The sequence below is a fragment of the Mytilus trossulus genome, chromosome 12 (genome assembly GCF_036588685.1).
Source record: "Mytilus trossulus isolate FHL-02 chromosome 12, PNRI_Mtr1.1.1.hap1, whole genome shotgun sequence".
NCBI lineage: Eukaryota > Metazoa > Mollusca > Bivalvia > Mytilida > Mytilidae > Mytilus > Mytilus trossulus.
Window position 1 is genome coordinate 50,591,760 of NC_086384.1, and position 12,640 is coordinate 50,604,399.

At 32.1% G+C, this 12,640-nt stretch overlaps 1 protein-coding gene across 1 annotated transcript; it reads left to right on the forward strand.

Annotated features, from left to right (window-relative positions):
• Positions 1 to 36: 36 nt before the first annotated feature.
• On the forward strand, positions 37 to 12,630 carry LOC134692774 (cleavage stimulation factor subunit 1-like). The gene is made up of 13 exons (XM_063553301.1): positions 37 to 199; positions 2,908 to 3,035; positions 3,476 to 3,553; positions 4,187 to 4,279; positions 4,906 to 4,946; positions 5,175 to 5,297; positions 7,615 to 7,737; positions 8,176 to 8,251; positions 8,930 to 9,009; positions 9,945 to 10,100; positions 10,500 to 10,644; positions 11,315 to 11,395; positions 12,048 to 12,630. The coding sequence occupies exons 1-13, from the start codon at positions 138 to 140 to the stop codon at positions 12,158 to 12,160; spliced, it is 1,299 nt and encodes a 432-aa protein (XP_063409371.1). The 5' UTR covers positions 37 to 137; the 3' UTR covers positions 12,161 to 12,630.
• The last annotated feature ends 10 nt before the right edge of the window (positions 12,631 to 12,640 follow it).

Sequence of the window (12,640 nt, forward strand, 5' to 3'; positions counted from 1 at the left end):
CTAAATACGGAACCTCTTTAGTTTTATCGTAGTTCATGAAGAAAAGTCGAGAGAGTATAAACAATACGCACGTTGTAAGTTTTGCCGGTTTTGTGCGTTGTTCTTGCTGACATAATATTTTGATTGAAGCTTACACAATGACTGGAGGAGGTTATGCAGAAATAAAGCAACGAGAGCTTATGTACAGACTTATGATCAGGTCTAAATGCTTCTGTTTAGAATTTAAATTCAAAATAATGATTTTTGTATACATGTAGCTTCAAGTTTTGCTTTATAGCCTGGGCAGGGCAGGGCCCTACTAAGATTACTTTTTGATCTATGATACATCAGTAACATGCACACATTTTTGTGAGGTTTCTACATTTTATCATGCACATCCTTTACCCCTTATTGTCAATATAAATCAAAGGTTTTAACAGGTTGGGAACAAACCCCCTGGATGGTGATTATACCTGTATAGAGGGATAAACCTTCTTTAGAGGGATAAAATTATCCCTCTATAGAGGGGTATTTGTGTTTGCACTGGATTTAACGCAAATTAGGGCAGAATGGCATTTTCTAATGATATTGGCGGCAATAATCTCTAGCAGTAGGTGCAACAACATATACACTTTACTAAAAATTGGGATAACCCGTTTTCTGCTAAAGAGACAAAAACTTGAAATCTATTGTATACCTATCTGAACACCTGATCAACATCAAAAGGAATAGTTGACCTTTAAATTTCATGTTAAATCTAACAATAGAAATTCTGTTCAGTGAGGCATAAGTGAGTAGAATTTACCTGATCATCACAGCTTTCAATCATGGTGAACAATAGATTGTATATTTAGTCAGATAAGCAGCAAACTGGGCATGTGCATATTAAACTAAGTACATCAATTGGTGCATCAACAGTTGCAGGTTACTGCCATAATAAGTAGAGAATGCCATTCTGCCCTGTTTTGATTTAAATCCAGTCTAAACAAAAATACCCCTCTATAGAGGGATAATTTTATCCCTCTATAGAAGGTTTATCCCTCTATACAGGTATAATCACCATAGAGAGGGTTTGTTCCCAACCTGTTTAAAACCCTGGCCAGCTACATACACCTAAATAAAATTGAGAATGGAAATGGGGAATGTATCAAAAGAGACGATAACTCGACCATGTAAAAAACAACAGCAGAAAGTCACCAACAGGTCTTCAATGTAACGAGAAATTTCCGCACCCGGAAGCGTCCTTCAGCTGGCCCCAAAACAATTATATACTAGTTCAGTGATTAATGAATTAATGCCATACTAATTTCCAAATTGTACACAAGAAACTAAAATTAAAATATTACAAGACCTAAAGTCCTTATCGTATTTTGTATTATGACACCAAATGGCCCCACTATTTCACCAACACGCCCACTTTAATTACAACTCCCCCCATTCTTGTTTACAAACTTGTCCCATTTATGAGAAGGTGGTAAGGGGGCCCGAGCTATGAACACGGATACACGTGAAATAAAAATCACTAAAACGTTAAATGGAGAAAAAAAAATCGTGAAAAAGTAGCTTGAGAAATTAAATTGTAAATATATTTAAATGATTTAGGGAAAAAGTACTAGAAGTTATTACTCAGATGTTCTTGGAGATCATGCAGTCATTCATTATGTCGTTATTAATTGACCTGAAGATCCTGTGGTCAACTTTTAGTGTCTGCTAGTTGCATCTGATTTGATAAAAATATTCATATAGCATTAATTTGATAGCCATTAAAATCCTAGGAACACATAATTTTTAACAATCTCCAGACTGACTTTAAATTTAGTCCTGGTTTACTTTTAAACAATTGTGGGACAATCATGAGAAAATAAATGTACCAACTCGAAACACAGGAAATACAAATGTAGATATGGGGAAACATGAAGCATGCATGTCAAACCAAACACGAAAAAACAGAAATAAAACGTCAAAACACGAAAATATGTAAAATAAAAAGGCTGATAACGTTGCACGAAAATAATCCTTTACCACCATCTTATGAAAAAGGTTGGAGGCCCAATGAATTTAGTTCTGCAATTTGCAATCATGTGTATGAAAAGAGTAAAATTTGGATAGATTTAATCCTGCCAACTCACTTAAGTATATAGTGTAAACTACACAATCCTCTGAACTCACTCACAGTACTGCTAAAATAACAAACACAAGTTTATTTATGTACACGTATCATTCTGCTCACAATTATGTTTAAATATACATTGAGGCTAGTTTTCATGAATTTATGAGTAAATTTGGGTAAGCTTCTGTAACCAATTATTAAAAATAAGACACACAAATGAATTTACAGTGATTTTATGGTCATCCCATACACAATCCCAAACCTTCTTCAGCAGTCTACATTATTTTCGTTATTTGATGTACTTTATTAAACCAACAGTGAAATTTAACGTTATATGCATCAAATATTCACAAGAAAAATATGCATATACATGGGGAGGCCATCATGAGGGGGGTCCTATGTGTGAACATTATGATATATATAAATGAGAGTCAACATCTTCCTAGGTTTATACTTTAATAATAAGGATGACTGATACCTGAAATGAATACACAGTATATTAGTAAATGATTAGTTAATATATATGTAAATACTTATGTTTAAAGGTTACATCCAACATGTCCAAGCCAACTATAATGATTTGAAGGCAACATTTTTCTGTGAAACCCATCATGTCAAAGTCATTAGTTTTGCTACCGTGATATTCAAATGTATGGGTTTATCGATATCATATTTTGCCTTTTTTTACCACAGCGGTTTCTAATTGACTAAGTATTAGATATACGTACATGTACATGTATATGAAATGTACATAATCATGATAATGTAGACTATGTACACAAAGATCTGTAAATTGAATATCAATTTTATAATTTCAGTCAGTTATTCTATGATGGACATCAACAATTAGCTGTAACATTATCTAACCTTGTAAAGGCTCATCCAGCATGTCCGCCATCAGACAGACTCTTTACAGTTGTCAAATATGGACTAGACGTGGAAGAAGGTAATGTAATTATTAAAAATCTAAATCTTTAAAAGGCTCTCTATAGCTAACATGCTTTTTTTGACTTCTTGGACATTTTGTAGTGTACAAGATGGAATTTGGCTGGTAGATAATGTAGATAGTTTATTTCTCATAAAATCATGTAATATTTATTATTATAATTACAATGTAGGTTACAGAGAAGTTAAAACATGCATACAAAATATAAATTTGATAAATACATAAATATAAATTGTTAAATAAATAAATAAAAATATCAGATTACAAAATGAAGATACAATGTACATCATGTACATCATGTACATGTACCTAAAGTTTTTGTACAAAGTCCATCTAAAGGAAGAGCTCTTATATATTTTCTTGTACCATAAGTACCTCATGTACCTAGTATCATAAGTATTGTGAAAAATTTTTAACAGATGTTTGTATCAATATTTCAGAAATCACTGGCACCAAGCAAAATACTACAGAAAGCACCATCCCAGGAACTGGTATCGATCTGGAGTTTACTACAGATGGTAGGATAACCCTCTCTTATTGTGGGGTTTCTCATCAATAGCATAAAAAACCATTCTTATTTATGTACAAAAAATGAACGAAAAAAAAAATATAAAACACATAAAATATATGACAACCACTGAATTACAGGCTCCTGATTTGGGACAATTACATACATACAGAGTGTGAAGGGGTTAAACATGTTAGCAGAATAAGGTATTCATGGAATTACCACCTACAAAAGGGGAAATTACCAGTCAACAGGGAAAGATAATGAAACCCCTGTTATTTTTGAAAACCTCAATACAAATGTGTAATGTCACAAAACATGCAAAATCCCTATAGGGTATGAATCTTTTATATTTTATGCATGTAATGTGGATATATTATTATTATTTGTTGGATACAAATTTTCATGGATTCGTAGGTACAGGGAAACCACAAATTTTAATATATTTATTCAACAAATTACAAATTTGCTGTATGCTTAAATGCAGACTTTAAAAAAAAAATTAAATCAAACATTTGTCAAATATCCACGAAAATGCAAGTTTTCCTCAATCAACAAAAATGTGTACCCATGAAAATAAATGAATCCTCAGTACATACATCATTATTTTTTTATGTTTCATCTTGTTTAATTTGTTTTACAGTTCAGACAATCTCACCAGAGGCAGCTCTCTATGAAACTTGTTACGTGACTGCACACAAAGGACCGTGTCGCGCAGCAGCTTTCCATCCTAGTGGTAGGTTATTAATAGACATATTTACACTTGTATGCAAATTTCTCCGCCATTACATAACATTACACTGGTTCTTGTAAACTTTAACTTCATATTTCAAAATAATTGACTTTACAACTAAAAAATGATTGTTTCTTGACATCAAAGGTTTATTCGGAGGTGATATAAGGTCATTCAGAGGTGAAATAAGGTCATTCGGAGGCAAAATACAGCTAAATACCAAAAGTGTAAATACGTTTATATGGAGGCTTCTTTGAGTGAAAAAAAGGAAATATGGTATGAGACAACTATATATCCACCACAGACCATGTGGATTAAAACAGTTATACAGCATTGTTCTCTTCAGCAAAGAACGAAACCCAAAAGTATTATAAAACCATTATAAAAAGTTCTAACTGACTGTTATACTTTAAAATAGTTGTTTTTTCTGAATAATGTTAATTTCTTTGCTTGATTCATGGCTATAGTTGTGATCCAGTAAAAATGTTTTATAAGATTTCAAATCAACCATTTATAAATAATCACTTAGGAAGGGAAATATCTCAAAAAAATTATGTCATCGAAACCTATAACTTTATAAAATATATGGCTGTTGAAAAATAATAGACAGGATTTTTTTTATTATTCAGGGAAATTAATAGCAACAGGATCAGAGGACGCATCCATCAAGGTATAGTGTTATATTCTTTATGGTATCAATCATATGTCAAATGTTAATTAAGATAAGAGTCAAGTATACCTGCCTTGTTAAAGTCACAATTTCAGTGATGGCAGGCATGCTTATGATTTCTGTAGATGAATTACCTAAAAGACTCAATCATAAGAATGAATAAAAAATATAATATAACAAAAAGTCTGGAGTTCAATGCAATCAGAAAATTCTATTTTTATTTTTCAGATTTTAGATGTAGAAAGAATGTTGTCAAAAAGTGCCACACCAGCAGAAATAATTGCCATGGAAACACCACAACAAGCTATGGAGAATCACCCAGTCATCAGAACTCTTTATGATCATGCAGATGTAAGTACTTTTAAGGGGGCTCACGGATATAAATCATATACTTAATAGAAAAATAAAATAAAGAAACAGGACACCGTTCATTTAAGCTAGTAATCTGGCATCGAATGAAGCATGTATTTTTGTTAAGGTACTTTTTCTGGTGAACTGAAAGGAGAAATAAAGGTCACTGATGAGTTATAAAAAAATATTTCAATGTTTAAAAAATGGCATTTTAGCACCAAAGGGAGCTAATTTGGAGCTTTTTCAAAGAAATAAACATTTTAAAAGTCATTTGTGGCCAAAACCAATTGTTTTTTTGGTTGATAAAGTAACAATTAACCCTTTCAACGCTACACAAAAAAATAGAAAAATGGTTGCTGCTGCTGCATTTTTTGTGTGTTCATTCATTAGAACAGTATATTCCTTTTCAGACTGCTGTATCTTTTTTATTATAAGAGATACAGAGAAAGTTATTGCATGAAAAATGCTCAGGAGAGTATGAACTGTAATGTTAGGCAGTTATTTCAGTAAAATTTTTATCAGGTTACCTGCATTTTCAGGTAATTAACAGGTAAAAGGTGTAATTTATTACATTTGTGTTGAATTTTGAATAAAAACTACTTTTAGTCTTCATCTATTTTGTTGTTTTATCTGCCATATAATAAAGAAGACATCAATTGCTCGATTTCGTAGCGCATTGCACCATACACAACGGATTATGTAATCGTGGCACAAATCAGTGGCTCCGTTCTCAAAATTTTCAGTCAACCTCCATTTTCCCCCCTTTTTCTACGTCTCGTAATGATCGATCAAATCATATTTCCCACACGAATTGAATGTAATAAACACGTTGAGGTAACAAGAAACCTTTTAAGTAATCCTCGTTGTCTAATCCTCGTAAGTTTCCCCATAGAAATGCTGAAATATTTCCATATTTACAGCTTCGTTTCCGATTTCCGCCATTTGCATTTGTCAAAATATTTGTTTTTATTTTCCTTCAATTATCCTTCTACTGCATGATTTTACAATAAAAATTGCCGGGATTTCAAGCGCAAATGAGACCTTGTATATCCTCGATTCATACAAGGAAAAATTAGAGAGGACCCGAATGAAAACCGAATGGTTTAAGAGTCCTTACGAAAAATCCGTTGTCATCACGGCATATGCCAGGAATAGCAGTGGCGGACGGCGTATGTCATCGCGGCATATGCCGCGTATAGCGTTGAAAGGGTTAATAGTGTAATAAACATGATAAATAAAATGAAAAATGAAAAAAAAAAGTTTAAATATTTTTTGAAATTTTGTACCCTTGAGTCTCCTTAAATGAAACTTTATATTCATCAGCTTGTCTGTGCTGCACAAGATTTATATTCATCACCTAGTTTGTATTCTCCTTAAAATTTATTTCCATAGTAAAATGCTTTGATGTGTAATTCTTTTTTGGAAAACTCTGGGTAAGTTAAATTCCAAATTGATTGATTACTCCAAATCTAAATAATACAGTGTTAATTAACTGGATTAATTCTGGATATAGGTTGACTCATATTATAAACATTTGTAAGCAAGGATGGATAATTACCTGGTTCAATGCAATGTTCCCTAATCCCTGTTCACCCACATAAAAAAATGATATATAAAACATATAGAAGTTGGCAATTGTAGGTCACCATACAGCCTTCAACAATGAGGAATATATATTTCTAACTCTCTTAAAGTTATTTTAATGCCCCACCTACGTTTGTCTGCTTGTCCAGCTGTCCATCTATCCCACTTCAGGTTAAAGTTTTTGTTCAAGATAATTTTTGATGAAGTTAAAGTCCAATCAACTTGAAACTTAGTACACATTTTATGTATTATACAATCTTTCTTATTTAAAAGCCAAAGTGGATTTTTTTCCCTATTTTAACGGTCCACTGAACATAGAAAATGATAGTGTGATTGGGGCATCTGTGTAGTATGGACACATTCTTGTTTAGTATTGTATGTACTAAGTAACAAAAATGTTTGATTGACCAAATGAATACTGAAAAGATAAAAATTTAAAACAGTTATCAATAAAAAAATCATAATAACATATAGCGGGTTATTTTTTGCAGGGTGAAAAAATTTGATTATTTTCATGAATAGAACAAAATTGCAAAAGTAAATTCTGCCAAATTAAAAGTGAAAATGCAAAAGTATTGATTAACTTTTTGAATCAGCCAAAATAATAACCACCAAAATATTTTGTATACCTTATTCAATGAAAATCTCAAAATTTTACACCGGTGAAAATATCCCCATCTAGGGTTGGAAAAAAGTTAAGTTATAAATATCCATGTTGCTGATTTACTTTCAGGAAGTGACAACATTAGACTTTCACCCTCAGCATCAGATTTTAGCATCAGCAGGCAAAGATTTCAGCATTAGATTCTTTGAATACTCCAAACCGTCCGTCAAGAAGGCATACAAAAGTATTCAGGTTTGTAGGAAATTATTGTCAAACAATAAACAAAGTCTAAGAAATAGAAATGTTGTTTAACTTTTCTCGTCATATATATTATAAGTATTATAAAAAATGTCTCTGGTAAATTACATACATGACATAGACAGTTTTGTGTTATTTAATTTTGTACTTTTTACCTAAACTGATGAAGTCAGAGATTATTTTCCATTAATTATATGAAAAATAGGACAGCTTTTATAAGGGGTTGAAAAGTTCCAAGATTTCAATGACTAATTTTCTTCAGATTTTGAATAAATTCCAATTGCAGCGCATTTGATTTTTGCTTCTATCCATTTATGTACAGTCATCTTTTTTATGACATTTATGCTATGAAAATAAGACAAGGAAAAATTGAGAATGACCAATGATTTTATCCTTAATAGTTGGAAAATTTATTGAATTTATTTTTTTCAGGAAGCAACAGAAGTACGGTGTATATCATTTCATCCATCAGGGGACTATATCTTAGTGGGCACTCAGCATCCAACATGTAAGTAAATTGGCTCTCCTCCAACCAATATTGTTTTATCCTTCAGGGGACTATATCTTAGTGGGCACTCAACATCCAACATATAAGTAATGTGGCTCACCTCCAACCATTATCACTTCATCCTTCAGGGGACTATATTTTAGTGGGCACTCAACATCCAACATGTAAGTAATTTGGCTCTCCTTCAACCATTATCATTTCATCCTTCAGGCGATTATATCTTAGTGGGCACTCAGCTTCCAACATGTAAGAAATGTGGCTCACCTCCAACCATTATCACTTCATCCTTCAGTGGACTATATTTTAGTGGGCACTCAACATCCAACATGTAAGTAATTTGGCTCTCCTTCAACCATTATCATTTCATCCTTCAGGCGATTATATCTTAGTGGGCACTCAGCTTCCAACATGTAAGAAATGTGGCTCACCTCCAACCATTATCACTTCGAGCAATTGATAATACTGGACAATATATGATTCTTTAAGCTCTTTTTACACATAATAGCAAAGAAAATTGTAGTTTCATTGAATTTTTGCTAAATATGTTCTTTTTATTCAGATAACCAGAGAGAGTCAATTTTTGTGTCACAGGGTTCATATCAATTCTAATAGTCACGGTTTGGCCATATTAACAAAGTTCTATATAATGAAAATAACATTGTTCATTTGTGCTTTCAGTACGACTTTATGATGTGAACACATTCCAATGTTTCGTAGCAAGAGATCCCAGTCATCAACACAAAGGACCAATCACATGTGTAAGTTTGGTTCAGACAGAATTTCTAATTTGACAGATAAATTTATGTTTCTTTAAATAATAAACGGATGTCTTTGTTCAAAGTCATGATTTGTAAAACAAGAAAGAAATGTTGTTTGATTGCAAATTAGACAAAGGTCCACTAGTGACCAAAGTTTGTGGATGTTGGCAACTATATGTCACCCCCAGCCTCTTACAATAGGCAAAACCAAAACTGAATACTGTTGATTTGTTAATATTCATTGAATACCAATTTTTGTGGGATCAGGGGAACCACAAATTTTAAATTGAAATTTTCTAAAGGAACATTATATGCAGACTTTGCCAAAACCACAAACTTTTCTCAATCCACAAAAATATCTGCCTATATTTATTTGCCACAGTATTCAGAAGAAAATAAATTGTCACTTGTTGAAAACATCAAGCTGAACACGGGTAATTTAAAGTGGTATACGATTATTTGCTGTTCTTTCATGGAAAAATTAGTTTTCCATTATCAAATTCATTTGACCTTCTTGTTGTAAAATGATCATTTGGTTTTCCCCTTTGAATGGTTTTATACTTGTAATTTTTGGGGCCCTCTATAGCTTGCTGTTTGGTGTCAGCCAAGGCTCCATGTTGAAGGCAGTACCTTGATCTATAATGGTTTACTTTTATAAATTGTTACTTGGATGGAGAGTTGTCTCATTGGCACTCATACCACATCTTCCTATATCTATTTATTTCAATTAGTGTTTAAAATAATTACAGGACTTTGTGTTCCTCAGTGGCACACCCAGAGGTGGTTTTTTTATCCTAGATTGGGACCCCTTTTTCAGAATGGCTGGACCCCCCTCCCCCTGAATATGTTTATTATTTTCAGAAAAAAAACAATTCTATGGTCTTATTTTGCAGATTTAATTATGCTGTCTTTTTACCTCTGTATGATCTTTTTAGGCAAAATGGAGTCCAAATGCAAACATGTATGTGACCTCATCTAAGGATGGAGATATAAAAGTTTGGGATGGCGTAGGAAATGTGGTCATCAATACATTTACAAAGGCACATGATGGCAACGAAGTGTGTTCAGTTATGTTCTCAAGAAATGGAAAGGTACTGTATATTATTTTTAAGGGCTCTGGCCTAATTGATTTCCTGGTTCTCAGACACTGGCGTGTCAGCTAAAAACCAGTGCCACTGGCTAGTATTTGTCTTTGATCCAAATTAAATGGAATGTGTAAAAATCTGTTATATTTGAATTTTGTGGTTTTCAAACTAATCAAAGACTGAAAGAGCAACCACCCCTCCTGCATTGGGAGGGGGGAGGGGGACATATGTCTTAACCTGAGACACAATTCTTACTTCTAACCTTGTTTTAATCTAAATTATTATAAAACATGAAACTTATTCAATTATTATATTTATTCCAGCATATGTTTATATATTTCAGTAGTTTTTTTTATATATTCCAGCATATGTTTATATATTTCAGCATGTGTTTATATATTTCAGTATGTGTTATCTAGTGGGAAGGATTCCCTGGTTAAGTTATGGGAACTGTCTACCAATAGATGTCTGATTATGTACACAGGAGCTGGGGCCACAGGGAAACAGGAACACAGAACACAGGCTGTATTTAACCATACAGAGGATTACAGTATGTCATAGATTTTAAGATCATTTCTCTTTCTAGACATATTGAGCATTTGGTTTTTACATAAATCAATGTTCAAGAGAAACCTGGCAAAGAGTTAGACATTATATCTGAATATTAGTCTGTCCTGAGTTGATAAATATTGTATCAAACTTGATGCAACAGTAGAATCTATATTTATCTAATCTAAAACTATGACGTTTCCAATGACATTTAGCTATAACATCTTATCAATGATTGAATGTAATGTCAGCCATGTAGTTGAGAGGAAAAATAAAGAACTGAAGAAGGCCATTGGCCGAAACGTCTTGAAAAATTGGTTTATTTAAACAATTATATAAAGTATGTTCCCTATTGGAATTTTGAAAACAAGGATAATCTAAAACTAACAATATTCTTTTAGATAAATGGTTTCAATTTGTATTTAAACACCTGTGAAATGTTCATTACCAATTTATGATACATGTAGCATCATCCATCATCATCATCATCATCATCATCATCAAGAAGTACCAAGGACAATAAAGACTGATAAAAAATCAATAGAGTTTTATTTATGTTGAAATAGAGCTATTTAATAATTTCTCTATTGTGTGCAGATTTTGGTTGTAAAAAAGTATACTTATATACTTTCTTTGATCATAATGAGATTGATATTTTGATATATTTTCAGTTTTATTCCCTGATGAAAAGACCACAAGTTTGTGTTGCTGGGATTCCAGAAATGCTGAAAGACAAAGATTGTTAGCATTAGGTATGAAAAAACGTGGCAATGATAAAAGTTGATGTTTTTTCATATAGTAAATTAGTTACAAATTATATTAAAACAGTCAATGATATTGTCTGATGTAATCAATAACAACTTTTCAAAAAGTAACCCTATGTTTTTATCTCCCTTAAAAAGTACAGCAGCATATATATATTTATATATATATATGTATGTTTAATCAAACCGGTGTGTGAATATCTCCCTTCTAACTAGAGAAAACTGTAGGGTGTGTATAGCTTAGTTAAAGATTAATAGTTTGAGGATAAGTATCAGTGTTTTATAGATCACAAGCCTGCTAGCAACTATTTACCAGGTATGCACACTTTTCTCATAAAATTTGTAAATTTTTACTAACATTTTCCACTGAAACTACTGGGCCAAGTTCATTATAAATAAAGATAATTTTAAGCAGCAAGAATGTTCAGTAAAGTAAGATGTACAAACACATCACCATCACCAAAACACAATTTTGTCATGAATCCATCTGCTTCCTTTGTTTAATATTTACATAGACCAAGGTGAGCGACACAGGCTCTTTAGAGCCTCTAGTTGTGGATGGGCTGGCTCCAATGTTTCAGGTAATAAAAACGATGAAACAAGAAAATATTTCTAACACAATCAATGTATTATATTACAGGTCATAATGGTGCAGTTAGATACATTGCTCATTCTCCAACAGGTCCAGCCTTCATCACATGTAGTGAGGATTTCAGAGCTAGATTCTGGTACAGGAAAGCTGATTCAGACTGATAGAATAACTGGGTTTTTTCTGCAAATGTTATTGTTTTAAATGAATGAATAATCATTACTGTGCACATCCAGATATTAAACATACATGTTAAGTTCATTAATTAGTTTGTACAACTTTCCGTTTACAAGTTCATGATAGAGAAATTTGAGTTTTTTTTGTCTTTTTTTGATACTCTGTAAAACTTAAGTTTAACTTTATCATTTGAAAGATGCTGTACTGATTTTGCAAACAGAAAGATTTTATATTGTTTCATGTGTTGTATCATTAGAACATTTAATTGTAGTTTACAGGTCTTATAATTTGATTATTTAAAGTAATATCTGAAATTTTCAAGTAAACATTTTTGGCATTTGCTACGATGATATATTTCTGAAACTTTATAAATAAAAAAAGCCATATCACATTTAAATGATAAAATTGTATAGTTGGATGTCTTGTATATAGATAAATAAAACATGTACAAATGGAATTTTGTGTTT

What these genes read in the sequence shown, in the direction of transcription:
- LOC134692774 (XM_063553301.1), top strand. Translation starts at nt 138, where the DNA reads ATGACTGGAGGAGGTTATGCAGAAATAAAGCAACGAGAGCTTATGTAC. An exon ending in CTCTTTATGATCATGCAGAT is followed by an intron (nt 5,298 to 7,614) that starts GTAAGTACTTTT and finishes ATTTACTTTCAG; the next exon opens with GAAGTGACAACATTAGACTT. An exon ending in AGGCATACAAAAGTATTCAG is followed by an intron (nt 7,738 to 8,175) that starts GTTTGTAGGAAA and finishes TATTTTTTTCAG; the next exon opens with GAAGCAACAGAAGTACGGTG.